Source organism: Eptatretus burgeri, chromosome 10 (assembly GCF_056783735.1).
Source record: "Eptatretus burgeri isolate ZD-2024b chromosome 10, Ebu_testis_v1, whole genome shotgun sequence".
In the NCBI taxonomy this organism is placed as follows: Eukaryota; Metazoa; Chordata; class Myxini; order Myxiniformes; family Myxinidae; genus Eptatretus; species Eptatretus burgeri.
Window position 1 is genome coordinate 106,373,540 of NC_140970.1, and position 27,319 is coordinate 106,400,858.

The window sequence follows — 27,319 nt, forward strand, 5'->3', positions numbered from 1 at the left end:
CGGTCTTGTGTTAAAAGTTGTGCTCATTGTGGAGTTTTCGTCCTATTTTCATATCGGGTTTCCTTTTGGCCTACCCTTATTCCCGTTCGTGTGCGCGATCATATTTATTATATTTTCTCCTTATTACCGTCAGTTTTTATTTTCTTCACTTTTCCCTCCACCCTCCCTCTATCCCCCTCAACTATACCTTCTGTTTCATGTCTTAAGTAATTTTTAGAATACAACAAAATACCTTTTACCTCACCTTGTCCCCCACATGACCACGTGACTTCCTGTACCCACTCTTCTTCCTTCTCCTTCTGCCGATCTACCGTCTACTACTTTTCCCAACCCACATTCACCAAACACCTTCATGATTTTTTTTCTTCAACTTTTCCTTCACCTAATCTCAGGTAATCTTTGTCAAAAAAATTAAAATAGAATAAAAATGGTGTCTTAAAATGTTAAAACTTCCTCTTTCACACGTGTGGTTCTCGGGATTGTATCATAATTTACTCCTCTTCTTCAAAAATCTGTCTCATTCCTCCCATCATTCTTCAAAAAACACCAAGTCTCATTCTTCACCTCTCCCATCGCCCTCCTGCACCTTGGCCATGTCTGCTCTCATCGTCTCCCCTCTCTCTCAAAGTTTTCCTCTCAACCCTCCCTCGCAAAGCAACCTTCACACTATTCCCCTCCAATCTTCCCTCTCACCTTTCTCCCTAAACTCCCCCCTCACCCTTCTCCCTCCAATCTTCCCCCTCTCTCCCCCTCACATTCACAAAGGTGCCTCCTTCACCCTCTCTTCCACCTCATCACTCCACCTCCTCCAAACTTCAACTATCCTGTGCCCCTTCTCGTATGACTCTCCACTGTACCTCAACCCATCACCACTGAGCCTTTTCTCCTCCTCATCCAGCCCTCTCCCCAAGCTCTTCTGCAATCCCCCACACTTTCAATAACTCTCCTTACGCCCCCCCCCCTTCCCTAATCCTACCCTCCCCTAATCCTATCCTCCCCTCCACTCTCTTGCACCCAAAACCTCCTCCCCTCCCTCTTCCTTAACAGTGTGGACCTGAAACATCCAGGGCCTTTACCCAGACCTGACAGATCATTCCATACAAGTTGCCACTGCCAAACCAGACATAATCTGTTTAACAGAACCTTTCCTCCTTCAAGATATCTCTGACTCCCTCATCTCTCCCTGATTACTCCCTACTCCGGTATGACAGACCTGAGCCTCGTCCTGGTGGAGGAGTTGCTCTCTTCATCAAAGACTCTATTCCTCAATCACCATGCAATGCCCTCTCTCCCCCACACCCCCAGGAATTTCCTCTGGCTACGGCTTCCCTCCACTCCCACCTCATGTTTATATGTGTGTTGTACTGTCCACCAAACAATGATGACTCCATTTAAGTCTCGCTCTCCAAAAACATGCACCAACTTCCATCCTCTCATCCTAACTCTCTCTTCCTCGTATGTGGTGACGTCAGCAATCATCATGCCAGTTGACTGAGTGTGGGTACCTCTCTCACCTGCCACGGCACTTCAGCAAAATACTTCTGTGGCTCCCTGGGACTGACACAATCTGTCAACTTCCCACCCGGATCTCAACCAATGGTACTCCATCACTTCTGGATCTGATTTTGACCAATTTCCCTGAAAATATCTGCTGTTCTTCCTCCGCTCCAATTGGCTCATCTGACCACATGCTTGTCAAAGTATACATCTCTCTGGCTGTTATGAAAGAACCACCTCCTCAGTGCTGTCGAGTCTGGCATTTCACTCAGGCCCACTGGCAGGGACTTCAGGCAGCCATCAAACTTCGAGACTGGTCTACCATCTCGATTTCCTTTAACATCAACTCGTCCTGGGAATTATTTCATTGAAACTTTCTTTCTCTCTTTCTCATGCACAGATTTATCCCCATCATCGTCTTCAGTTATCCTTCCTTTCCTCCCGCCCATGGTACACTGAAGCTTATGGTGAGGTAGTTGTCCTGAAACAACTTGCCTTCGCATCATGGAAGGCAAATCCAACTGTAGGTAATCTCAGTTCCTTCCACAAAGCTCTTTACAAGTGGGTGTCTAACCTCTGGAGAGCCAGAAAACAACATCCTTCGAATCGAAAGTCTGAACTCTAAAACCTGTCTCCCTCCTCCAAACCCTGGTGGCATCTCATTCAGTCCGTTGCTGGTGTATGTTCGCACTTCATCCCCCCCCCCTTACCTAAAATGGCCGCACAGCTGACATGGCACGTGAAAAGGCTGAATGCCTAAACTCCGTGTTTGCTTTGAAATCTTGTGTCCCAAACCCATCACTTTCTGTACCCACCTTACCCAGTTGCACTCAGCTGTTCCTGGACTCTGTGTCCGTTTCTCTTGATAAGGTGGAGAGATTGCTGTCAAACCTCGACTCAGATTCTGCAACTGGTCCAGAGGGCATCAGCCCACGTGACCGAAAGACCTGCTCCACTGCTCTTGCCCACCCTCTCTCTGTTCTATTCACCCTCTCATTTGCTCAAGGTCATCTGCCAACTGCTTGGAAATCAGCAAACATTACCGCCCTACATAAAAAGGTGCAAAAACACATCGCTGCAACGACAAACCAATCAGCCTTCTCCCAATCATCAGCAAGGTTATGGAATCCATCATCGCTTCAGACATTAAATCCTTCCTCTTCTCCAATGGCTTGATTTCCGATCATCAATTTGGTTTCAGACCAGGTCACTCTACCCTGGATATGCTGCTTCTGCTTACCCAACAATGTGTGGAGGTCCTCAATGTCGGACATGAAATTCGAGCCATATCCCAAGACATATCGCGTGCTGTTAACACGGTCTGGCACCCCGCCCTGCTCACCAAGCTCTCTTCCTCTGGTATCCAAGGACATCTCCACTCATGGCTTGCAGACTTCCTCTCCTGTCGCTGCCAACATGTGGCCCTAAATGGAGTTCTCTCATCCCCTCTTTCTGTCCAGGCTGGAGTTCCTCAAGGCAGCATTCTGGGTCCTGTTCTTTTTCTGGTTTTCTTCAATGATCTCTCCCACTCTCTGGGAAATCCTCTTTATCTCTTTGATGATTCCACCCTCTGCTGTACCATCTGCCATCCCTCAGATTGGCAAGCAGCAGCTTCTTCACTCTCTGCAGATCTGGATAAAATCACAAGCTGGTCCAACACGTGGAACATGTCTTTCAATCTGGACAAATCTCACACACTCATTATATCTCTCCAAAAGGACCGTCTGGAACCCCCCCCCCCCTTGCATATACTTTCTCAACAATCCTCTTGAAGAAGTCCTTTCATTCAAGCTTCTGGGTCTCACTATCTGCCATGATCTTTCCTTGGAAAGTCACGTTTCCAAGCTGGCCTCCAAAGCCATTCGCCAACTGAGCATCCTCTGTTGTGCAAAGTCCATCCTTGGCCCACCTGAGCTCCTGACCACATTCAAAGCTTTCATCCGCAGCATGATGGAGTACTGCTCTCCCCTCTTGGCTGGTGCTCCCACCTCTCACCTTTCTCGGCTTCACGCTGTGGAAACCAAGGCATTTAGGACCATTGGTATTTCCCGCGACGAGGATGAGTCTTAGGGTCTCTCACTCTCTCACCGCAGGCAGGTTAGTGCCGGCCTTGCCCCCACTGCGCTGTATGATATATCTCCCCATCGGAGATATCTCCATATATCTCCCCACCCCACCCCCCATATTTCCGCAGGGCGCTCAAGGTCTGTCAGCAATTCCTTTCTGGTAAAACTACCAAAATCAAGAATTGCTGCTCACCTTCACTCTTTCATTCCTCTTTTTTCCTACCTTTGGAACAAACTCCCATACTCTCTTCAATCCCACTCTTCCCTCCCTCTCTTCAAAACAGCTGTTCACCATCATCTCTTATCTTCCCCCCTCCAAAACCATGATCTTTTCTACCCCTGCTAATCCACCCCAAACCCACCTCCTTCAAATTCCCTGCTTTCCTTCCTTAAAGTCCCTGTCGTGTAAGGACCTGAAAGTCCCTGTAACGTCCATCTTGTTTACCCCTTGTTCCCCGCCTCATCCCTCTCCTTTCCACAGATCTCATGTCTCTGTTCCCCACTGTTTTGTCCTTCCCTCTCCAACCTCTCTTTTCTCCTGCTCCCCTTTTTGTACCTTCTGTGTGTTAGCTCTCATACGAGGCTCGACAGTGTGTACAAAAAAAAAATAAACTGGAAATTGAAGGTCGAGTTCTTTTATTTTTTGGGATTGATCTACATTGTTCACAAGGTTGAATTATCGTACAAATACGATACTTCTCAGACATCTGGCAACCTTGCCACTTCGTTATCGGTAGCATGGCAGAGATTCCGAGGGTGATCTTACATGCTTATAAACATTTGAATCACCAACGTTCCATGTTCGGAGCGGAATCACCAAGATCAATGACATGCAAAAGACCGAGTCTGATGTCTGGTCACTGAGTTTCATTTCCGATTGTAACCATTGTGGTCACCAAATGTAACCATGATACCACCAAGTCTGGTCGATGAGTTTGGATGAAAGCAATCAAACTTTCTCATTTTAATGTTACATTGAGTACGTATGCCCAAAAAATCATCAAGCTCATCTAAAAACAGAGTAAATGACTTGTGTAAACCTTTTGAGTATTCAAGCCTCACACATAACCAAGGTCTATCACTGATATAAATGGCATTATGACATGAGACTTGACTTGAGACTTGTCCTCATAGACTTGTGACATATTTGAGACTTGGCTCAGGTGACTTGTTAACATCTCTATATTCGGTCTCCTGGTTGATGCGATGCACCTATTGGACTTGATAAGGGCCGCACAAGTATAGTAGGCCTTATGTACACCTCCTGGCCTTTTCTTGTTGCTCACTTTTCTTTCTCAATAAGTCTTTTTAATTTGTGTAGCTCATTCTATAAACTGCTTGTGATGCCAAAAAATGTCTCCCACCATCACCCACCCCGTAACGTACCAATGAATGTTGCATTTTACCAAAACTTTCTACCGTTCGCTTTTCATAGCATGCATACCTGCAGTTTGTCATGCTCAGGTTGAGTTTTGGTTTTAATTCCCACTCTGTACCAGGTTGTCTGGATATTTGTCAAATGGATTCATCATTAAGGCCCGGTCACACCTTGACGTTTTAGCCAACGTATGCCGATTTTTGAATTTTTTTTCTAAAACGCTGGCACACGTTGAATACGTTATGGGTAAGTTTTGATAACATTGAGAGCACGCTGAAAAACACTGCCATACGTCGTTGTACGTTGGCTTTAAACGTTGTACTTTTCGGTTGTCCTCAAATTTTTTCATGCTTGAAATTTCACGACGTATGCCGGCGTATGACTCACACGTTCCGCTACGCTGGCCACAAGTTGTATGCACGGTCTGCGATCGTTGACAGACGTCAACACATGCTACTTGTAAGTTAATCATAAGTTGAGACACGCCGAGGTAATGTTTAGCGTACCCGTAACTTATTTCTAACCTATGATTAACGTGTTGTTGGCACGTTACACGATCGTTGCCACACATCGACAGACGTTACTTTTAAGTTACTCATAGGCTGAAAGACGTCGGTATAATGGATCGTCCTTGCGTCAGCGTCCACGGCCACAGCCAGGACACTTATTTGCAGCATTCTTCAAACTTTTCTTCGGCATGACGAGGATGTTCACACTTCGATGTCTAGCTTGGCTATGATTCCAATTGTCCATCGGCAGCGTCTATTTAAAATAGTCGAGTTTGAGCGTTTTAACACGTTCAGAAGAAACGCTTCAAATTTCAAAACCCCAGCGTCAAAAAACAAAGGCGAGTGACAGCAATTTAAATCTTTCATTGTAAACAATGAAAATGGCTGAGTGGTACCGTTTAAAAGTCATTGAGTGTAAAAAAAAATCCAATTGTTGAGCGCAAGCCTCGACTTTCAATAGTGGAGATGCAGCCATTTAAATCGTTGAGTGGCAGCCTATGAACCTACCCGTGGACACGCGGACGCAAGGACGATCCATCATAACCCACACCCTCCCCCTCACACTCACCTACTACTGCCAACATGAACAAACTAATACTAATACTAATACTAATACTGATACTGATACTGTTACTGCTGACATGGACATCGACTCAAAAAGGAACTCGAAAACACTGTTGGGTTCCCCTTTTATGAGCAGCATTTTTATATACCAATTCCCAAAACTGCTGGGAACACGTCTTTATATGGCAGTTGTAACCTAGAAACACGTTCATTTTTTTTTTTTTTGTCGACCGGAAGACGTCATTGGAATACGTCTACATACGTCGATGTGTGTTGGGACTACGTAAAGAATTGGTTCAAAGCACGTCAAACACAAGTTAGAAATAAGTTTCGCGTAAGAAAGACATTACCACGACGTGTTTCGACTTATGAGTAGCTTATAAGTAGCCTTTGTGGACGTGTGTAAGCGTCCACATATCGTGTGTAAAACTTATCCCCATCGCATGCGGAACGTGTGTCATACGCCGAGTACGTCGTAAAATTTTGAACATGTTTAAAATTTCTTGACGTACTCTACTTACTACGACGTATGATAGCGTACTTTAGCGTTGCACTCACGTATACCAAACTTACTCATACCGTATTTGACGTGCCCCAACGTTTTAGACACATTTTTCTTAGGTCGGCATACGTTGGCAAGATCGCCAAGGTGTGACCGCGATGTTGACACTTCCATTTCTACGGCAGTTATGATTCGAATCGTTGTGCGTCAGCCTTTTAATAGGCTACGTCACGACATCATCGGCGATGCGTGCAACGCGCTATGCCTAAGTTAGACTATCGTTGGGCATCGGTTGTGTAGGCCGACAACAGGTCAGCATTCGTTGGTATAAGTTATCTATAACACAACGAAACGTTCTGTGTCCATTACTAATATGTTATGCATACGACCAACTCGTTATGAATACGTCCGAATCTTAAAAAAAAAACATCAAAAGTTCAACGTCAGCCAGCGTTTTACATACATTTTAATACGTTGCCATCGCTGGCTAAAACGTCAAGGTGTGACCGGGCCTTTAGTGAATGTGTATTGGACCAGGAAGGTCCTTCTGGTGGCAGCCTTACTGAGGTACGACTGTGTCACATGCATTTGGGCAGAAATTTGGAATTTCAATTTGACCAGGGTACTGGAAACAACTCGCTCACTCTTCATCAAAAGCTGTGTCAAACCCCCAAATATTCTGTCCCAATTCTGGTGAACATCGAAGCATGCTCACTAAGTCCCGTCATCTGGATCTTATTGCACCGCTTTCCTCAGTGCTTTCATTAACCCTTATTTTCAACCTGGATGTGATTTCACCCTGTCCCTCTGGACGATCATCAAGTGAACCCAGCTCTCTCTTTCCCTGGGTCAGCCACTGACAGAGATTCAGTCTCTTGAATGTCTTCAGCAATGACTCCAACTGGGCCACCTATTTAGCACAACTGGCTTCCAAAGCCAGCCATAGACTGTGACAGTAGGTCAATGGAGTACTGTTCTCCCCAATGAGATGGGCCCCCAGCGTCTCATGTGTCTCTCCTGGATACAGTAGAATCTAAAGTTCTCAACTTTGTTGGAATGATGAGGATGAAGCACAATGTCTGTTACTCTCACATCAAAGGAGGGTTGATAGTCTTTCTGTTTATTTACCATCTCCCCTCTAATTTAACTCCCTCCATACACTCAGCCCTGAGACCCTCACCAACAACTCCAGGATGCACATATTCCTCAGGTCAGGTCAGGTATGGGAACATGCACCAGAGCAGCGCATCGCTGCATTCAATTTCCGCCGGTGCTCCAGGAGCCTCCGTCTGGCCACCCCCCCCCCCCCCAGGCAGATGTCTGGCCCATCCCAATCTCCTTCAGATGCCGATCAACCTGCTGCAACCAGGAGGTACATGGTCTGCCGATTGGCCTCCTCTACTCACGAGGCTCCCTCGCTGAGAGAATCTGGTGAGCATAATCAGCGTCAGGAAAATGAGCCACATGTCAATGCAGCCGCAGCTGATGCTCACGGACTATGCAGGTAGCAAATCTCATTTGAGTCTCTCTCAGCAACCACTCATTGGATGCAAAGTCTGACCAGCGACAGCCAAGGATTCCTGGAAGAGACCTTGTACCAAAGGAATTAAGTCTCCTTCTCAGATCCCTGGTCAGAGTCCAAGTCTCACATCCATAGAGCAAGAATGGAAGCACCAAGGACCTGGACTCGGACTTTCATCCTCCCACACAGGTACCGACAAGCACCACACACCATGATCCAGTGAATCCATGACTCCCCAGGCCCGACCCAGAGGTCTGTTGACCTCTGGCTCACAGCCAGCAGAGACATGATTATCACTGCCAACGTTAGTGAATCTCTACATGACTTCAACATCCTCACCACAAACAGGCACAGACAGGACAGCAGCATCCAAGATGTCATTGAAAGCCTGGATCTTAGTTTTGACCCAGGAAACCCGTAATCCCAGCGTCTCTGACTCCTCATTCAGCACCTCGAGGGCCCCCAAAAGGATATCTAACGTCTCTGCAAAGATGACTGCATCATCTGCAAAATCAAGGTCAGAGATCTTGACATTCCCAATCGATGCACGCAGCTTGATCTCTGAAAAAGCTCTGAAAAATGGCACCGTCTCTTTCCCCAATGACACAACACGAGGCTTCAGGCTGGTCTCACACGATCCTGCCAACAGTCCATGGCCAGCGTCTTGCTCCATCACGTGAGCCAATTCACCTCAGCATGAACACAAGAATCATGCAGCCTTCTTCACCGTGTCGAGGGAAAGCCAGCCGTAATGCCCTTCTCTTTCAACCGCCGATCCTGTCTCTCTTGCTTCTGTCCTGCTCCGATCCTTACTCCTTGCCTTCTTGTTGCCCAACATGAGCCCCTCTGACTAACCTCACTCTCATCCACTCTCTCTGACGTCACGACCATTAATCATCCACTCCAGGGGCGTGGTTTTTCTACCTGCTTGGATGTGCATCTCGTTTGTTGTTTTAAGGACGTGATCCCTTTTTATCGCCGGTCTTGAAATACAAAAACATTGGAAAAGGTCACAGGGATAATTACATACTGGGAGAATTTATCCTTAATTCCTACCTAATTAACACAGCATCACCACAGCCCCTATCCCTAACAGCCTCTCGAGAACACGTGTTGTGGCTAATTCTCCAGACTAGTCTGCATGGGTATTATTATTCAGGACTGATATACAGTGGGCCTCATCGTGTCCCACAATGGCAATAAAATATTCTCAATCCAACGACACCAAGATTTAGTGTAAGAATGTACGGTATTTTTGGATCGAGCTCAGAGGTGATCATAAAATTGTGAATCGCAATAACCGATTGTTTTCACATCTCGGTTCATGTATTGGCAAGTTTGCTGGATCCTCCTGCAGACCACATGTGAGTGTAGTGCCTTTGAGTAGCAAGGGAGGCACAAAACTCCCCTCCCTTTATATGGGGCGGTTTGTCTGTGTGCAACTTTAACACAGGGACTGAAAATTCGTTTCTCGGCTTCGACCTGACAAAATCGGCTGCAAAGTTACAGAAGTAAATCTTTCCGCCCGAAAGGTGTTGGCGCTCATATCTCAAAGGCTATTCATAAAAACTCGCTGAAACTTGGAATACACATCAGACAATACAGATAATTAATGGCTTTTGAAACAAATTCCACCTGAGTGCCATCGTGTTTGCTTTGTTGCTAGTTTTGCTCACAGGGGCGAACCCCAAAAACTTGGACGTAGAAAAATTTCGACTCCAGCAGTAAAATAATTAATCAAACACAAGGGTTCATAACTTATGAACTGTTGGATGAAAGTTCATGAAATTTCGAATACGAATAGAGGGACACTTGATGAGACTTCTTTCTTATTTTCAAGCTGGTTAGCATCGAGGGAGTGGAAAGGATGGCAGTGTGAGGGGAAGAGAAGGGAAGGCAGCATGAGAGGAAGGGAAAGCTGTGTAAGAGGATGGCAAGGGAAGGCAGTGGAGGTGGGGAGCAGCACAGGGGGAAGCGAAGGCACTATGAGGGGAAGGCAGCGTGAGTGGAAGAGAAAGGAAGGCAGTGTGAGGGGAAGGGAAAGCAGTGTAAGAGGAAGGCAGTGGTGGGGAGGGGGAGGAGGAGGGAAGGCAGCATGAGCGGAGGGGAAGGGAAGGCAGCATGAGCAGAGGGGAAGGGAAGGCAGCATGAGTGGAGGGGAAGGGAAGGCAGCATGAGTGGAGGGGATGGGAAGGCAGTGTACCGGGGTGATACAACGCACCCAAACAGCAACGTTTTCTTTTTAACCACCGTGTTCAATGTAAAATTGAGCAGAAGCATTTAAAACCCACATTATCTTCCAGGCAAAAGCTTGCCTGAATGCATGCTCACACATGCAGCGACCTTTGCTGCACCCCCCCCCCCCGTCCCTGTGGGCTCGCTCTGAATCGGATTCATACATGCTGCACTCTGAAGTTTTAAGCTCAAAACTAAACCATCAGTCCTTATCAGTCCCCCGTATGTGTTCCTTCAACCTTGTGGAAGAAAATAATTATATTAATGTACTCTCAATTTGTAATTGTTGCTGGTGCTTTATAAATTTAATTTTTATGCTATAAGTCAAATTGGCTGTCAGTTATGCTTCCCTTTGGCCAAGAGTCTTTTAACCTAAATGTTGATAAAAGGAATGTCTTGCTATGGAACAAAGTGACCTGGTTGATAACACCAACTTTTTCCATGATTATGTCATTCTCTTTCACCGAGTGGACACGTATTGCAGTTGGAGTTCTTTTGCCGAATGCTTATCAGCCCCCTCCACTCCCACAAAAGCATATAAATGCCAGGAAATGTAATCTTAGCTTCGTGCAAATTGTTGTGGATGTATACCATCTCAGTGGCTTGGACTCCATGGTGCCATGTTAATAAAATTATCTGATGTAATGTAATTTCTGTTGTGGACAGTGAATTAATTGTTTCAAACAGATTGAGTAACAGGATTTACATCGAGTCGGTTAGCTACAAAATTCTACAACAACCTCCTCGTGGCCCATGCAAAGCATGCACGTGCACCGGTGATATACTCATCCTTTCACTCGCACACATGCACAGATTCTCACTGGCACACTCAACATTACGTGCAGCCACACTGGACAGCATGTCCTGCATTGCTTTGGCGCTGCAGCACGTCTGCCGCATGCATTCCGAAGCACATGGTTCATGAGACAGCTGCGTAACCTCCACCGCAGTGCAATGCTCTACAGGCCCTGGTGTGAATTTGGTCCACACGCCCGTGAATCCCACGCACCGCATACATGTAACCAAGCATGCGAGCACGCACTCGCCCCCACTGAGAGTCCCTTTACAAACCCCAATCTACCCATTTGTACCACATCCATGTGTGCTGTCAATGTACCTCTTCATGCTTGCAGCAACTGCCGGCTGCACCTCCCGATGGGGACACCCCACTCTCGTGATTCATGGATATGCTCTCCTGTGGGGTAACGCATGCCCTGCATGCATTCTCCCCATACGTGCCGCAATTCTCGCCTTGGCGGAGTTCCAAATACGAGGGAAGATTTGATTTTGATGTGCTTTTGAGGTAGTGATTTGAGGTAGTTCCAACAATTTGATGTTGGAAGTTTTTTTTTATTATAATCGTAACAAATTTTATTTATATCGTGCTTTTCAAACATAGACATCTCAAAGTGCTGAACAAGGGAAAAATCAGTTGAAGTAAAAAAAAGAAAGAAAAAATACAAATATGATACGAATCAAAGTCGAAAAGAGTCAAATTAACATTACAAATGAAACAAATATCATTGAATATATATATATATATATATATATATATATATATATATATATATATATATATATATATATATATATATATATATATATATATATATATATACAGTAGACTATGTGTAAGTCGGCAGCGTGTAACTCGTCACTTCGCCTAAGTCGGCAGCGTCAAAAAGTCCCGAATTTATCTCATGTTAAATCCCTTTGAATAAAGGGTCATCCCTCTGTAAGTCATCATCTCTAAGTCGTCACTTCGTCTAAGTCGTCAGATGTTGTCCATTCCCACGTAATGGAAACTCAAGTAAATTACCACTTCTAACTCGTCACACGGAACTACTGCCTCATGAGAAGCCCGATTTCATGGAATCGTGATGCTCGCTCATTGGTGTACACCGCCAGTGATAAGCTATTTATAACTGCGTACACACGTTGATCGCACTGCAGGCAGGACAATGGCGACTAAGCGTAAGCTTACAACTAAAACCTACCAAGAAAAATACGACATTATCCAGTTTTGCGAGGCAAATCCACTGATGAAGAAAACAGACAAAGCTGAGAAGTTGGACATCAAACGGCAGACATTGAACGATATCTTGAAGAATAAGGGCAAGATATTTGGACAAGTGGAGAAGATCGTGAGGCTGGTGGGAAGTGTGAAATGCGTGAAATGTGTGTCCTTTGAAGATGTCGATGACGCGCTCATCATCTGGTTTCGGCAAATGTCGGCTCAGCCAAATATTCGGTTTCGGCCGATTCGGCCAAATATTCGGCCGATACTGTCTTTCGGTGGAGGATTGCCCAGCCAACATCATGGAATACAATGACTGGTTTGAATCCTTTCTCATGCACCAAATGCCCAAGAGTTTGAGGCAGTCAAACATAACGGATTACTTCGCGAAGAAGTAAAGGATCGATCGAGCTTAGTGTTGAAGTCCGATCATGGTTTTATATTGGCTTGTTTTGTACATTACCGCACTCACTTACACATAGGCATTGAGTGGTAATCATCACCACGATGACTGTGTGTCATGTAATTTGTCACCATACCATCACCGATGGTATACGAGTTGTCTTACAGAGTTGTTCATTATCTTTACTTTTGATAAACTGATTCATGAATTCCATCTTTGCTTGATCACTTTCCAACTCACCAACTCACCCCCATCTATGCCCCGAGGATTGTGTTTTCCTTTTGGTGCAATAGCCGGCTCTCACACATATGTGTCCAGGCCACGCGCGACTTCATCCTTCACCCCACAGTCATCATGAATGTTCGCATACACGTAAGTCGTCACATTTCTAAGTCATCACTTTTTTCTCGGTCCCGATGGTGACGACTTACGCCTAGTCTACTATATATATATATATATATATATATATATATATATATATATATATATATATATATATATATATATATATATATATATATATGCTGGATATAGATATATAGATATACATTGCATCTATGAAATTGCATAAAATATAAATAACAATAGAAAAAGTCAAATTACATGCAATATAAATGATAACATCCTTGACCAATCCTTTTGACAAAGCAGGTTACTTAAAAGCAAGTGAATAAAAGTGTGTTTTAAGCCAAGATTTAAAAACTGCAATTGAAGCGGATGCCTTCAGATGATAAGGGAGCTTATTCCACAGGTGGGTCGCAACCGGGCAAAAAGCCCAATCCCCCATGGTGCGAAGCTGTATCCTGGACACAGATAGAAGTCTTGAAATGCTGGACCTTAAGTGTGTGTGGACGTGTGATGACCAAGTAAACTTTGCAAATAAGTGGGGCTGGTGCCATGTCAGATCTTCAAAACCAAAAGTAAAATTTTAAACTCAGTTTGATATTTCACTGGCAACCAGTGCAAGGAAGCCATTGTTTTCGTTAAACCCGTGCAGCACTATACAAAACATATTTCAACTTTTGAATTGATTTGGCATGAAAACCAATAAAGACGGAAGGCTTTATTAATATAATGAAAGTAGATCGCAGAAAAATGTGAAACAATGCAATTCAGCAGGTGAACCGGATGACACGAACTCCGTGTGTAACACCGCTATTGACTGTAGGATGCTGGAAAAGTGGCTTCAGCACTCAGGTAAGCACTTCAACGAAACAGTTGATAAGGAATGATCAGCTTGGCAAGCAATTAGCAATCGGTCAGAATAAACACCACCTAGAGACTCGTGGAGTGTCAATGTGTAAATTGTACAAATGAACACTTGTTGTTTAAGCAGTTGGAACTGCTGCTAAGGTCAATTCTACAGTTTAAATTTTGAAACTTGTTTCAGGTTAAGACATTCGAGAACTTACTGCATGTGCGGAAATTAAATAAAGGCACGAACAGTGGCATTTTCAGGCATTTATAAGCATTGCAATGTATCCAGCGATTCATAGGTATGAAGATCAGTGTTGTGCTGTGTTTCTGCTGGAGTGATATAACTGATTTATCAGTCAATATAAAATCCCTTATAAACTGTCAATTGAACGGAAAAATAAAACCTACAAATCTGTCATGAACATGCGAGTGTTTTCATCTTCACCAGCACCTCCATTGTCACCATCTTCATATTTGGCAACACTATGTCGAGTTTAATCTTACATAGGGTGTAATTAATGATTTTCAATGGTTTTCTAAAAAAAAACAATTTGTGTTTGTGTTCCCATTAAACACCAATAGCTTCAACTAAAAGTCTGAACTTAATTTGCAACCTGCAGGACTTCAATTTTATACAGATAAGACGCCTTATGAATTGTACTTTCTTTTGATTCCTCAAACCTGTTTTTCTTTTGCTTTCTCGGAACCACATTACGACATTGGATTTTAAAGGTCAGCCGTACGATTAACTTAGTATGTTTCCAGAAATATGGAAAAGTTGAGCTTGAAACGACCAGTTATGGTGTACTGCCTTAGATACAATGATCAGGAGTAATGTAAAGGTCCCATGACACCCAAAAGTACTGAAATTGCATATATATATATATATATATATATATATATATATATATATATATATATATATATATATATATATATATATATATATCTTCTTCTTCTTCTTCTTTCGGCTGCTCCCGTTAGGGGTCGCCACAGCGGATCATCCGTATGATCCGCATAGTGATTTGGCACATGTTTTACGCCAGATGCCCTTCCTGACGCAACCCTGGTCGCCTCTTACGACACAGGGATATGGTACACCTATTTTAACCGGGGTATACACCGGCCCAGTATACTGGTACTCATTTCGCCGACCTCGGAAGGATGACAGGCTGAGTCAACCCCCTGGTGTATTAATTCAGTGGCCCAACGGGGCTTGAACTCAGGACCTCTTGGATCCCAAGCCGCTGCCCTAACCACTGCTCCAACACCAGGATTGCATATATATATATATATATATATATATATATATATATATATATATATATATATATATATATATATATATATATATATATATATATATATATATATATATATATATATATATATATATATATATATATATATATATATATATATCTTCTTCTTCTTTCGGCTGCTCCCGTTAGGGGTCGCCACAGCGGATCATCCGTATGATCCGCATAGTGATTTGGCACATGTTTTACACCGGATGCCCTTCCTGACGCAACCCTGGTCGCCCCTTACGACACAGGGATATGGTACACCTATTCTAACCGGGGTATACACCGGCCCAGTATACTGGTACTCATTTCGCCGACCTCGGAAGGATGACAGGCTGAGTCAACCCCCTGGTGTATTAATTCAGCGGCCCAACGGGGTTTGAACTCAGGACCTTTTGGATCCCAAGCCGCTGCCCTCACCACTGCGCCAACACCAGGATTGCATATATATATATATATATATATATATATATATATATATATATATATATATATATATATATATATATATATATATATATATATATATATATATATAAATAAATAAATATATATATATATATATATAAATATATATATATATATATATATAAATATATATATATATAAATATATATATATATATATATATATATAAATATATATATATATATATAAATATATATATATATATATATATATATATATAAATATATATATATATATATATAAATATATATATATATATATATATAAATATATATATATATAAATATATATATATATATAAATATATATATATATATAAATATATATATATATATATATATATATATATATATATATATATATATATATATATATATATATATATATATATATATATATATATATATATATATATATATATATATATATATATATATTGTTGCGAATTCGCGCCCGCCAGCGTGTGAACGGCCACGTAACTCGAATCGCGGCACGTCGCCCACCGGACGGACAATTCTGTCGTGACCCTCTCGGACTAACGCCGGGAGCTAGTCACGGGTGGGCCTTTCGGCCTCACCACGATCATGCCAATCGGCCACCCGAGTGGGATAGGGTTGTTCGCCAAACTCGACCTACCTAAGTACCCACGCGGAGGGTAGACCGGGCGATCGCACCTCGCCGCAGGTCGACCCCGGACACGGGCCGCTTAAGCGACCCGTTCCGTACTATCGGGATAACCGAGTGGTGTTATCGTCGGCCTCGACGGTTCCGATTAATTATCGGGCGTATTAAGCCCACTACCAACCCTTTACGTGAAGCAAGATGGAGATTCAATTAAAGAAAAGACGAAGCGAAACGGGAAAACAGTTCTACATAAGGCACATTTATTCCGCGGCACACGGAAAGCACACATATACAATTACAACAATTATGCACCTAAAGCAATTGCAACAAAAGAAACACAACAATGCAGATCTACTACCGACTACGCGAGCACACAGCAACACTTAAACAGTTTTACTTTACAGACGGCGCCAACAACACATTTACTCAAAAGTAAAAGAAAAGGCCACCCTCAAAGACAAGGGGACAGACGGGGCCTGTGGGCCAATATTTGCGCGGGACCTGAAAGAGCGGTCAGGTCCGCGAGACCGGGTGGATCCTACCCGTGTCTTTGTGATGAGCCGCAAATGTGGCGGCGCGGCGGTGCCCCGACTTCGTGCTCCTTCGCGGGTTTCGTTGGCACTGCTTGGAGTGGGGTGGGAACGGGGCCCCCTTTTCGCACTATCTCAGCACGGTGGGAAAAAGGGGGGGAGGGAATTGTTGATGCTCTGGGGAAAGAGGATAGCTGGCTTGCTTGGGTCCCGCGACGAGCGATTCCACCGCGAGCTCATCGCCGACCGCCGTCTTCCTTGCCTCGGACCCGAGCTACTCGGTCTCTTCCCCCATTCTCCTCAGCCGACTGCAGCAAACCACCTGTATGCCCTCGCCTCCCGACTCCACTCCCCGCTCCTTCAAGATCGACTCTGCGCTCAAACCGACTCGACCGCGCTCCAAGCTCCAGGCTTCCTCTCTCTGCAGCTCCCCGACAGACTGCGAGCTCCACTCGGCTCTCCGACCTCTCCAGACTCCGAACCCCGACAGACTCCGAACCCCGACAGACTGCGAACCCCGACAGACTGCCAGCTCCACTCGGCTCTCCGACCTCTCCAGACTGACTCTTTTTAAACTGACTGCTAAATTCGCCCCGCGCTCGGCGCTTTATAGGCCGGCAGGAGAACCCATATGTAAATTTCTGGATCAGAACGAGCTCAGGGGTGGAGCCACGCTCGCCCATTGGACGGAGGAAAAGGGGCGTGAGTCTCCTCTGATCCTAGAATTTGCATATCTCGATTCTACACCGACGCGCCTGGAGGCGGGGCCAAACCGTCCCGCGCTTGCTGATTGGACGGATCAGAAGTGGGCGTGTAGCATTCCTGATCCGAATTCTCCTCGGAAAGGCCGCATTTTGCACTCGCGGCTCGACGCGCGTCTTACACGAGTCCAGGACAGCCCGACGCTCGGTGCTCACAAGTGGTGCGGGAATGGCCGCAGAAGGAGAGGTGAAGGTGGTGGAGGGTTTAAGGTGATGGTTTATGGCCATGGTGCCGTTTGGAATGGCGGTGATGTGATGTTTGCGGGAGCGAGTTGTGAAGGTAAAGATCGTGGCTGTTGGCGTTGTTGTTGTTGTGAAGCAGCGTTGTGGTTGGTGGTTGTTGTGTGATTGCGGTTGAGATGTGGTTGGTTCAAAATAAAGATAGAACATAAAAACGACTATCTCAAAGGGTCGCAGCCCGAATGAATCACATTTATTCCCTCTAAACAACGGGTTTGGGCTAACTACACGTACTTACAGAGATATCTCACCTACGGGACCTGAATGGTGGTTTGTGAATTTCCTCAACCGCAACAATATATACATATATATATATATATATATATATATATATATATATATATATATATATATATATATATATATATATATATATACATATATATATATATATATATATATATATATATATATATATATATATATATATATATGTCCTAAAGGAGTTTTTCATCGTGATTTCTGATATGACAATGTTTTTTCACAATACTCATTCTGTAAAATGTAAAATTAAAAAAACAAACCTCTTCGGGAGCACCGCTAAACATTCTACCGAAATCTACTGAACGTAACATGGGGCGTAACCCACATGACGTCATCTCCAGAACAACAAAGGCTGCACGTAAATTACTCGGGTTGGTGGTCTACGTTATTCTATTGGCTTCCTGTGCGATTCTACATTCAATTGGTCGACTCAAATGCTTCGTTCATGTCTGCTTTAACAAAATCAAACATTTGGTTTTGAATAATGGATGACATGGACTTTGATTTGTCTGGTAGCGACAGTGAGTGTGAGAGAAATGAAGGATTTTGGTCTGAATCAGATGGAGAATTGTCGGATAACGTAGTCACGGGAGGTGAAGTTCAGGCAGCTGGAAATGGAATACAGCCTTAGCAGTTCGAGCCCGAAGCAAGATAAGCAGAGGAAAATGGCGATGAAATTCCCGGCGTTCATGATTATCGGGAGGACATCGAAGGAAGACTTGGCAATAACAACTGGTTAGACTAAATCCTATTCGTAATTCAATAATGTAAATTCTACTTGCATACTGCTCGATATCAGAAATATTTTAGTGAGGTGATGTGAACAGCGCAGCACAGCGCAGCGGATATGTTGCACCGCGGTGAATGAATCGCAAGCAAGGCTAGCGCATGTCATCAGTTGTATCTCTCCGCGCATAAAACGAAGCAATCTCACTGTCCGGATACAATGAAAACTTGTGTGCAGAACACACCTTGTGACACAATTGTCTAGAGTATTCCGATATTCTGATGTTCTGTTGCATTTTTATTTATTTTATTCCTACTGTCGTTATGTAGCGCCAGTAGGAAACAACGAAGAAAAGAGAATAATAAAAGAAAGCTACAGCACGTCAGATTTATCGGCCGAGTCGGACGGACGACAGATTTATCGGACTAGTCTAGACTCTAGAGTTGACAAGTAATTTGTATTAGCATGCACACAATGTATAAGTCAATGCGTAAGAGTCTCGAGGCTATGAGGCGGTGTAATAGGACAGATAAATTTGTCTTTCATAGTTGTGCCAACACATTTTTCCCTGTTCATTTATTACAGCATTTTGGCTAAATGTTAATGAATAGCAAGCCAATGGAAGTCGTACCTTCACTTTAGAATGAACCCATGTATGCCGATTGCAGCCATACATGGCTTGCATGTATGTGGAATCGTACCTATCCCAGCAGGCTGGTTTCAACGAACAATTCAATAAGCTGCAAAATGTTGGTGCAAGTTTTTCACATTGTTTGATTTTAAAATTGTCTCTTTAGTATTTTACTTGTATGTCCCTGTAAGTTTATTTGTTAATGGAAAGGTTCAACAGTCACATTTTATATTTTGTGGACATGGTATAGCTCTTTATTGTGCATACATGTATTGGATTTGTACATGACCACGACAAGGTAGTAAAGGGATAAATAATTGCCTCGTGGTTGTTGTGCATACACGGCTCAGAAGCAGAATTTCTTTTCCGCGGAACAATCACAGGAATTAAGACGATCAGTGAGATAGCAAACACATGTGCACAATGCATTTGTACGTACTTTATACGGCACGCGACGTCTAATCAATCAACTCTGGGCGAGTCACGTTCTGGAGATGACGTCAACGGTCACGTGACCTGCGGTTCGCTGAACTCAACTTTTTTGAGGGGCGGGGCATAGCAAGTTGTGAAAAGCACTACAAATGTTCGAAATATTGGTCTAATTATCCCATTTTTGATTTTAAAAAAGAAACATGGGTGATTTCTTCACTAGGAAGGTCAAGTTAATATATAAATAACCACAAAGTTTTGAGTGTCATGGGACCTTTAATGGAAAAGGAAAGGCGGAGCTTCAGCTGCCCTCATCCGTACGTATAATATATCACAGCAAGGCAATTATGTGACTGTGTGATAATCATTTATTTAATCTTCCACATTATACATTTTACAAATCATATATTTTTGTTTTTTTCTAAATATATCGATCAGACAATCAATTTTGGAAGTAAGATGTAAAAAGCGTTTTACAAAGAGGATAGGTTAGGGAATTATAATTAATGGAAGATAACGTATTAAGAAAATAGCACAATATTCCTGTGGTTGTGGTAGTGCGATTCTCACCTGGTATAATTTTTTTCGCATATTTTCAAGAAAAAAATAATTCTTAATTCTCAAAAAGCTTGAAAATAATGCCAATGGCATTTTCTTTTCTTTTTTCTTCCTAACCGACCACAAACCTTTTTCCCATTGCAGTCCCAAAAGAGGGCCTCAAATGCCAAGCATCATTTGAAGAGCTCCGCATGACATACATCCGAGAGCTTCATCATGCTGTCGGCCAGCAGACCTCCTCTCCCGTACAATGCTGGAAGCGGTTTTATCAGCTCACCCGCCTGCTGGACAGCATGCACAATGTGAGTCACATTGCACCTGGGGAAAGGATGGAAATGCATTTGTATAGATCTTGATATGGAAAAAATTGAGGTTGCAATAAAACAATAACTTGATCATCATGCTTCTGCCATAAAAATCCAGCAATCAGACCAGAGGTGGCACAAAACTTTTGCAGCTGATGCACTTACTGTCAAGTTTTAGCTCAAAGTTTAAAAGGCATTCATTGAAATTTGTGTTGGTCAATTTGGTGCTCCCACATGAGCACAGAGTCTGTGATGTTGGGTTGCTAGCTTTGAATCCTGTATACTTTGTTGATTTGTCTATTATCTGTTGGGATTTGTGTCGTTCATATATACATAAGGTACATTGACATCTCCTCATGTCTTTGTCCTCAATTATATATCTGATTTTTAAGGTGATTTAAATGCATGCATGACTCATCAATGCCGTGGCGTCTTTCTCTTATTGCCAAATAACAATATATTTCTCCATGACTGAAAGCTAGCACTTCAAAATGGTGAGTCACCTTTTCAGCAACAGCACTGTATGTATGTATGCATGTATGCATGTATGTACAGTGCCTATAAAAAGTCTATACCCCCTTTCAAAATTTTCACCTTTTGTTGCCTTTTCACCTGAAATTAAATTGCATTAAATGAGACTTTTTACACCTTTATTTACACATCATAACCCACAACTTCCAAGTTAAAAACAAACTCCACAAATTCCAGAAAATTCATTAAAAAGACAAAACTAGGATATCTTGGTTGGATAATAAGTGTCCATCCCCTTATAATAGCAATAGTAAATTAGCTAAAGTGTAACCAATCACCTTCAAAATCACACACCAAGTTAATTAGCCTCCACCTGTGTTAAATTGTGGTAATTCTGATTATTTCAGAATAAAATCAGCTGTTCCTGAAGGTTTCCTCTGCTGGGTAGTGCATTTCACAGCAAAGACTCAACCATGAGAACCACGGAGCTTTCAAAAGACCTCCGGGATAAACTTGTGGAAAGATAAAGATCAGGAGATGGGTATAAAATATTTCAAAGCCCTTGAATATCCTGTGGAGCTCAGTCAAGACAATCATTAAGAAGTGCAAGGCATATGGTACAAGACCCTGCCGAGATCAGGCTGTTCCTTCAAATTGGATGACCAAGGAAGGAGGAGAATGATCAGAGAGGCCACCAAGAGGCCAAAGGCAACTTTGAAAGAGCTACATGATTTTATGGCAATGACTGGTCACTGTGCGCATGCGACAACAATATCCCAAGCACTCCACCAGTCTGGCCTATGTGGTAGGGTGGGAAGAAGGAAGCCATTACCCAAAAAAGCCCACCTTGAGTCCTGTTTGAGGTATGAAAAAAAAAACACTCCGGAGATCCTGAAGTCATGTGGCAAAAAGTTTTCTGGTGAGATGAAACTATGATGGAACTTTTTATCCACCCAAGATATTCTAGTTTTGTATTTTTAATTAATTTTCTGAAATTTGTAGAATTTGTTTATCATTTGGAAGTTGTGACTTATGGTGAGTAAATAAACGTGTAAAAAGTCTCATTTAACGTAATTTAATTCCAGGTTATTATGCAACAAAAGGTGAAAATTTTTAAAAAGGGGTGTAGACTTTCTATAGACACTTTCTATAGAATAAGTGTGTGTGTGTGTGTGTGTGTGTGTGTGTGTGTGTGTGTGAGCGTGTCTCCTACATAACTCCAAATCCGTGAGACTGAGCAGCCCCAAGCTTTGCATGCAGCCAAAGAAAACTCCAAGGGAGTACATGAGTGAAAATTGGGTGTTTGGGTTAATTAAAACACCCCATTTTAAAGATGATTAATGGCCTTATTCAATTCTATCCTTTATCAAGGAGTCATCTTCACCCACCCCGTTCTCCATTGCAGGGGTCTTAATTCGCCATCTTTTTTTTGGCCGACTCAACCACTGCCTTGACTTGGAACATGCCGCAATGGTTTCTTAACGATAAAGACCTCAATTTGTTTCTTTCACTCTCCTCACTCGCATCAATGAATTGATGTCTACATCATCATCATCTACATACCTGCGATTTGCTGTCTACATCACCTTTGTCAGTGTTATAGTTTTCAAATTGGGAGCTTAGAGCATTTTTATATTTATATGATGCGATTTTCCACGATCTACTCTCACGACAAATCAAGTGTATAATCGAAATATAATTTCAGTTTGGAGGATCGGATCCTGTGGACTAAAAAAAAACTGTCAAAATCTGGAGTGAAATCTGAAAATGTTACGATATCGGGGATGTTTTCATTTTTGCAGGTATGTCCCATTACCAAACAGTTTGCTATAGCTTGCTAAGCCAGGCGTTCCTTATCAACCGTTTAGTTGGACTGCCTACATGAGTGCTTAAGCCACTTTTTGAGTGCTTGCAAGCTGTTTGGTTGTTTGTTTGCAAGCTACGGTGATATATAGCAAATGTATTCGCACCATCACTGAATATATCGATCGACTTGAACAAAGATCATCCTGAAGTTCAGTTCAGGCCCCACTCACCTGCATTTGGTTCCATGTTGTCGGGCGGTGGCTCGCCCACTGAAAATGTGCAATTTTATTTCGCATAATGTTTCCCCTTTTTGCGTGATCTGCTTTCATGATACGACCCTTTACTTCGACATCGGTAGATACGTGTAAAAAATTAAGCGTTTCCGTTTTTTTTAAGTTTCTTTCACCGTTTTGTTGGAGTGCTTGCTTGAGTCCTGAACCCACTAGGCGAGTGCTCTCCAAATTTTGATCTTCACAAGCTTCCAATGCGATACCGTAACTCGGTTTTCCTTAGGGACATCTCTGGAGTTCAGAAGACAAAATAAATTATATGATTACAATGAGTAAAAAATGTTTTCAGTTGTTATGAAGGAATGAATCGCCACATCACTGCAGGATAGCCGAGAGATATGCACGCTCACTCTAAGCTGTCTTGCCTGGGTTCAAATCCTGACCCAGCTATACACTGTCATCCCAGTGTTTCACAGGCAGTGTGATTCATCAATGTGTGTGCCCTCTCTTGGATGGATGTTAAACTGGACGTCACATCTGCTGGAATCCCCCCTTTCCTCTCCCTTCTCCCCCTCCTCATGCTCATCTCCCTCTCCCACCCTTCTCCCTCTCCCACCCTTCTCCCTCTCCCACGCTTCTCTCTCTCCCACGCTTCTCTCTCTCTCTCTCTCTCTCTCTCTCTCTCTCTCTCTCTCTCTCTCTCTCTCTCTCTCTCTCTCTCTCTCTCTCTCTCTCTCTCTCTCTCTCTCACCCCTCTCTCACCCTCTCTCTCTCCCTCCCTCTCTCTCCAACCCTATCCCTCTACAACCCTCTCCCTCCCTCTTCTCTCCCATCCCCCTCCCTGTCTTTGCCACCCATTCCCCCTCCTCCCCTCACCCCTTCCCCTCTGTCAAGGGGGCTGTTGAGGACTGACTATTTAGTATTGAATTTAAAAGTTTCCCCAGAGTGTAGCATGTACGAATCAGATTCACAGTAAGCTGACTGGAGGCGTGCAAATGTCGCTGCATGTGCCAGCATGCATGCGTGCAGCAATTGCCGCAAGCACGAAGAGGTACGTAGACCACATACGGACGTGGCACAAATGGGTAGATTGGGGTTTATAAAGGGACTCTCCATGGGGTTGTATGCATGCCTGTATGCTTGTTTACATGTGTGCAGTGCGTGGGTTTAGCGAGCACGTAAACGGAACTCGCACCCGGGCCTGTGATGCCATGGTCGAGGTTATGCAGTTGTCTTGTAAACCATGTGCTTCGGCACATGAACCATTTCTCGTGAACCATTAAACTATGAGTTAAGGTCATGCAAGGTCATTTGATGTCACTTTGACTGTTTAGATGTCGGAAAGAACCCAAATTCCTCCGAATGTGTTTTTAGTTTTTCTCCGCAATGATTCTGAATCAAAGTGTTTATTTTAACACTTGGGAACTGGTCTCCTTTATCCACCTGCTGGGAAATTGGAAATCGGCCAACATCACAGGATTACATAAAAAAGTGCAAAATCAGATCCCCTTGATGACAGCCCTATGAGCTTACTTCCAATCATCAGCAAGGTCATGAAATCTATCATTTTAGTCAACATAAAATCATTCCTTTTCTCCAACAGCCTCATCTCAGATTATCAGTTTGGATTTAGACCTGGTCACTCTACCTTGGACATGCTGCCTATACTCTCCCAACAATGGATGGAGGCCCTCAATATCAGACATGAGATCAGGGCAGTCTCTCTGGACATATCTCGAGCTTTTGATAGTCTGTCATTATGGCTTGCTCTCCAAACTGTCTGCCTATGGAATGTAAGGCTAACTCCACTCTTGGATTACTGACTTCCTCCACTCTCGTAGCCAACGTGTGGCTTTGAATTGAACCCTTTCTTCTCCTCTCCCTGTCAAGGCTGGAGTACCCCAAGGCATTGTCCTCGTTCCCATATTATTCCTAATCTTCCTCAATCATCTCACCGACTCTGGAAAATCCCCTTTATCTCTTTGCTGATGACTCAACTCTCTCCCATGACATCCCCTCATCCTTCTGACAGACACGCGGAAGCCTCTTCCCTCTTCTCAGACCTTGACAAAATCACAAACTGGTGAAACACAATTTTGCTTATGTATCCATATTGTTCACCCTTTGCGTTCTCCCTTACCCCTCATTGTTACCTGCATCCCTTGTTTGTCCATCTCCGTCGACTTTCTCCTTCCACCCTGGTGTTGGTGTTTCCCCTTTCTCCTGCTGATCCCTTTTTTACATTGTCGTGATTTGTTCTGTCATCGCTTTCCCACAAGCCCAGACCATACAAAAACCAAAAAATAATAATAATACAAATAAATAAATAATAAAACACCATTCTCATCGTTTTTGCACTGTTAAACATTTCTTTCAGGCCACAGCTCTTTAATTATTGGATAATCATGCTACATATATCAAGTTTGGTATCAAATTGAACCTACTGCTGAGAAAAATGGAAATACACCAACTTGGTTGACCGTGTGTCGTTCCACATCAAGATCAGGTCATTCAAGGCTACTTGGGATAATTAGTTTGAACATTGAATGAGTTCGTGACCACACGAACTTTGATCTCATGAGCTGCAAGTTTTTCTCCAAAAGAAGTATTAATTAGACATTTATAATTATTTACGGCACGAAGTTAGTTTAGGATTGACCGTGGATAACACTTATTCAGGCTTTCATTTTTTTTTGAAGTTCCCTGAAAGTCTCAGACAAAATCTGTTCAAGAACATCAGGTCAGTTTGTCAAGGCAATGAAAGTCTTGTCTTTGTCTTAGACTTAGACAAATACCATTCGTACAAGAGCATATCGTAACTGGAATCAGTATTTGAAGATTCCACTGGTTCGTATCAATGTTGGACGGACACGAAGCAAATCGATGATGAAGTTTCACAGTTAAACCAAGAGTTGTCTGATTTGAAATGTCCTGGTCATGAGGGCTTGGATCGACTGAGTTAAACAGAGGGATTCTGTCGTGACGGATCCTTTGGACAACAAACTTGAAATATGACATCGTGATGTTTTATTACAATCGCTTGTTGCCTTTTCCCTTGTAAAATCACCCAGGTCGTAGCATTTCACTCTGTCGGAGGAATTTTTTTCCCTTCCCCTCAGCTGACATTTTCTTGGTCGATTCATCGATGCGATCGGTGTTGTCGTTTGCCTCCACCAGTTTCAATGCTTCAGGCATGTGGTTTAGAAAGCGGAGGATACTTGAACACCCATAAACATGCAAACCAATGAGACTTTCCCCAAAGCATTCCTGTCGGTCTTGAAGCAGATGAGTCATTTCTCTTCGATTTCCCGATGTTGTGGCCTCCGCAGCACTCGGTGCAGTTGCGGAGGCTGATGTTTCCTCAGAAGTTGATGAGCAGGATCTGGTAGCATCAGCATGTGTGTAGTCGGTGTTTATAAGGAAATACCTTCGCGATACAGATCATGGATTTCCACTGAGTTTCATCCTCTGGCAGAATCGTCTTCCATTGCAACAACAACAACAGGTTCAAATGCACGCTCTGCTGGGTCGGTCTCTCTGTCCAGAGATACACTAGAAGCATGTTTTGTTGTCCAATGAATGATATGTAGCAGTTGTAACGATATTGGGCACCGGATGCTTCCGAATCAGCAATTGCCCCCTGGATCCTTAATCACACTTGCTTTGTTGCATCATCTCCCCTTCCATCACATGTCTTGAAGATATCTTTTTTTTTTTCCCATCGACATTCTGGAAATGGACAACCTTCCTCCAACGATCTGGATATTTTGGGTCCTTTGGGAGACAAACCTCTCCACATATGAGACAATGTTTCCAAAACTCGAACAAAGGATGTTTGCACCTGGCTTTTCTTTATGGTGGTGACTCAGTTCGGGGTATCTTTGACCCCATGCGTTTCAGATATCGCTCGATATGTGAAGATGAGGTGTATGTTGAGATGCAGGTGTTATGGAAATTGATTTGTAGTTTTGAATCGTTTTTCCAGACTCCATCTTTCCTGGTGATGCTTGAATAAGTTATTTTCTTTACCCTGGCTGGTCCTCTGATTAATGCGACATCTTTCTGGCACTTAAAGAAACGA

General features: G+C 43.2%; 1 protein-coding gene across 10 annotated transcripts in view; it reads left to right on the forward strand.

The window, feature by feature from the left end:
- Positions 1–27,319, forward strand: part of LOC147019375 (progesterone receptor-like) — a 315,415-nt gene that overhangs the window by 276,954 nt on the left and 11,142 nt on the right. For all 10 annotated transcript variants that reach the window (XM_085899845.1, XM_085899842.1, XM_085899839.1 and 7 more), the window contains one exon: positions 20,571–20,728. In XM_085899845.1, the coding sequence (XP_085755971.1) occupies positions 20,571–20,728 (158 nt within the window). The remainder of the gene's footprint in view (positions 1–20,570; positions 20,729–27,319) is intronic.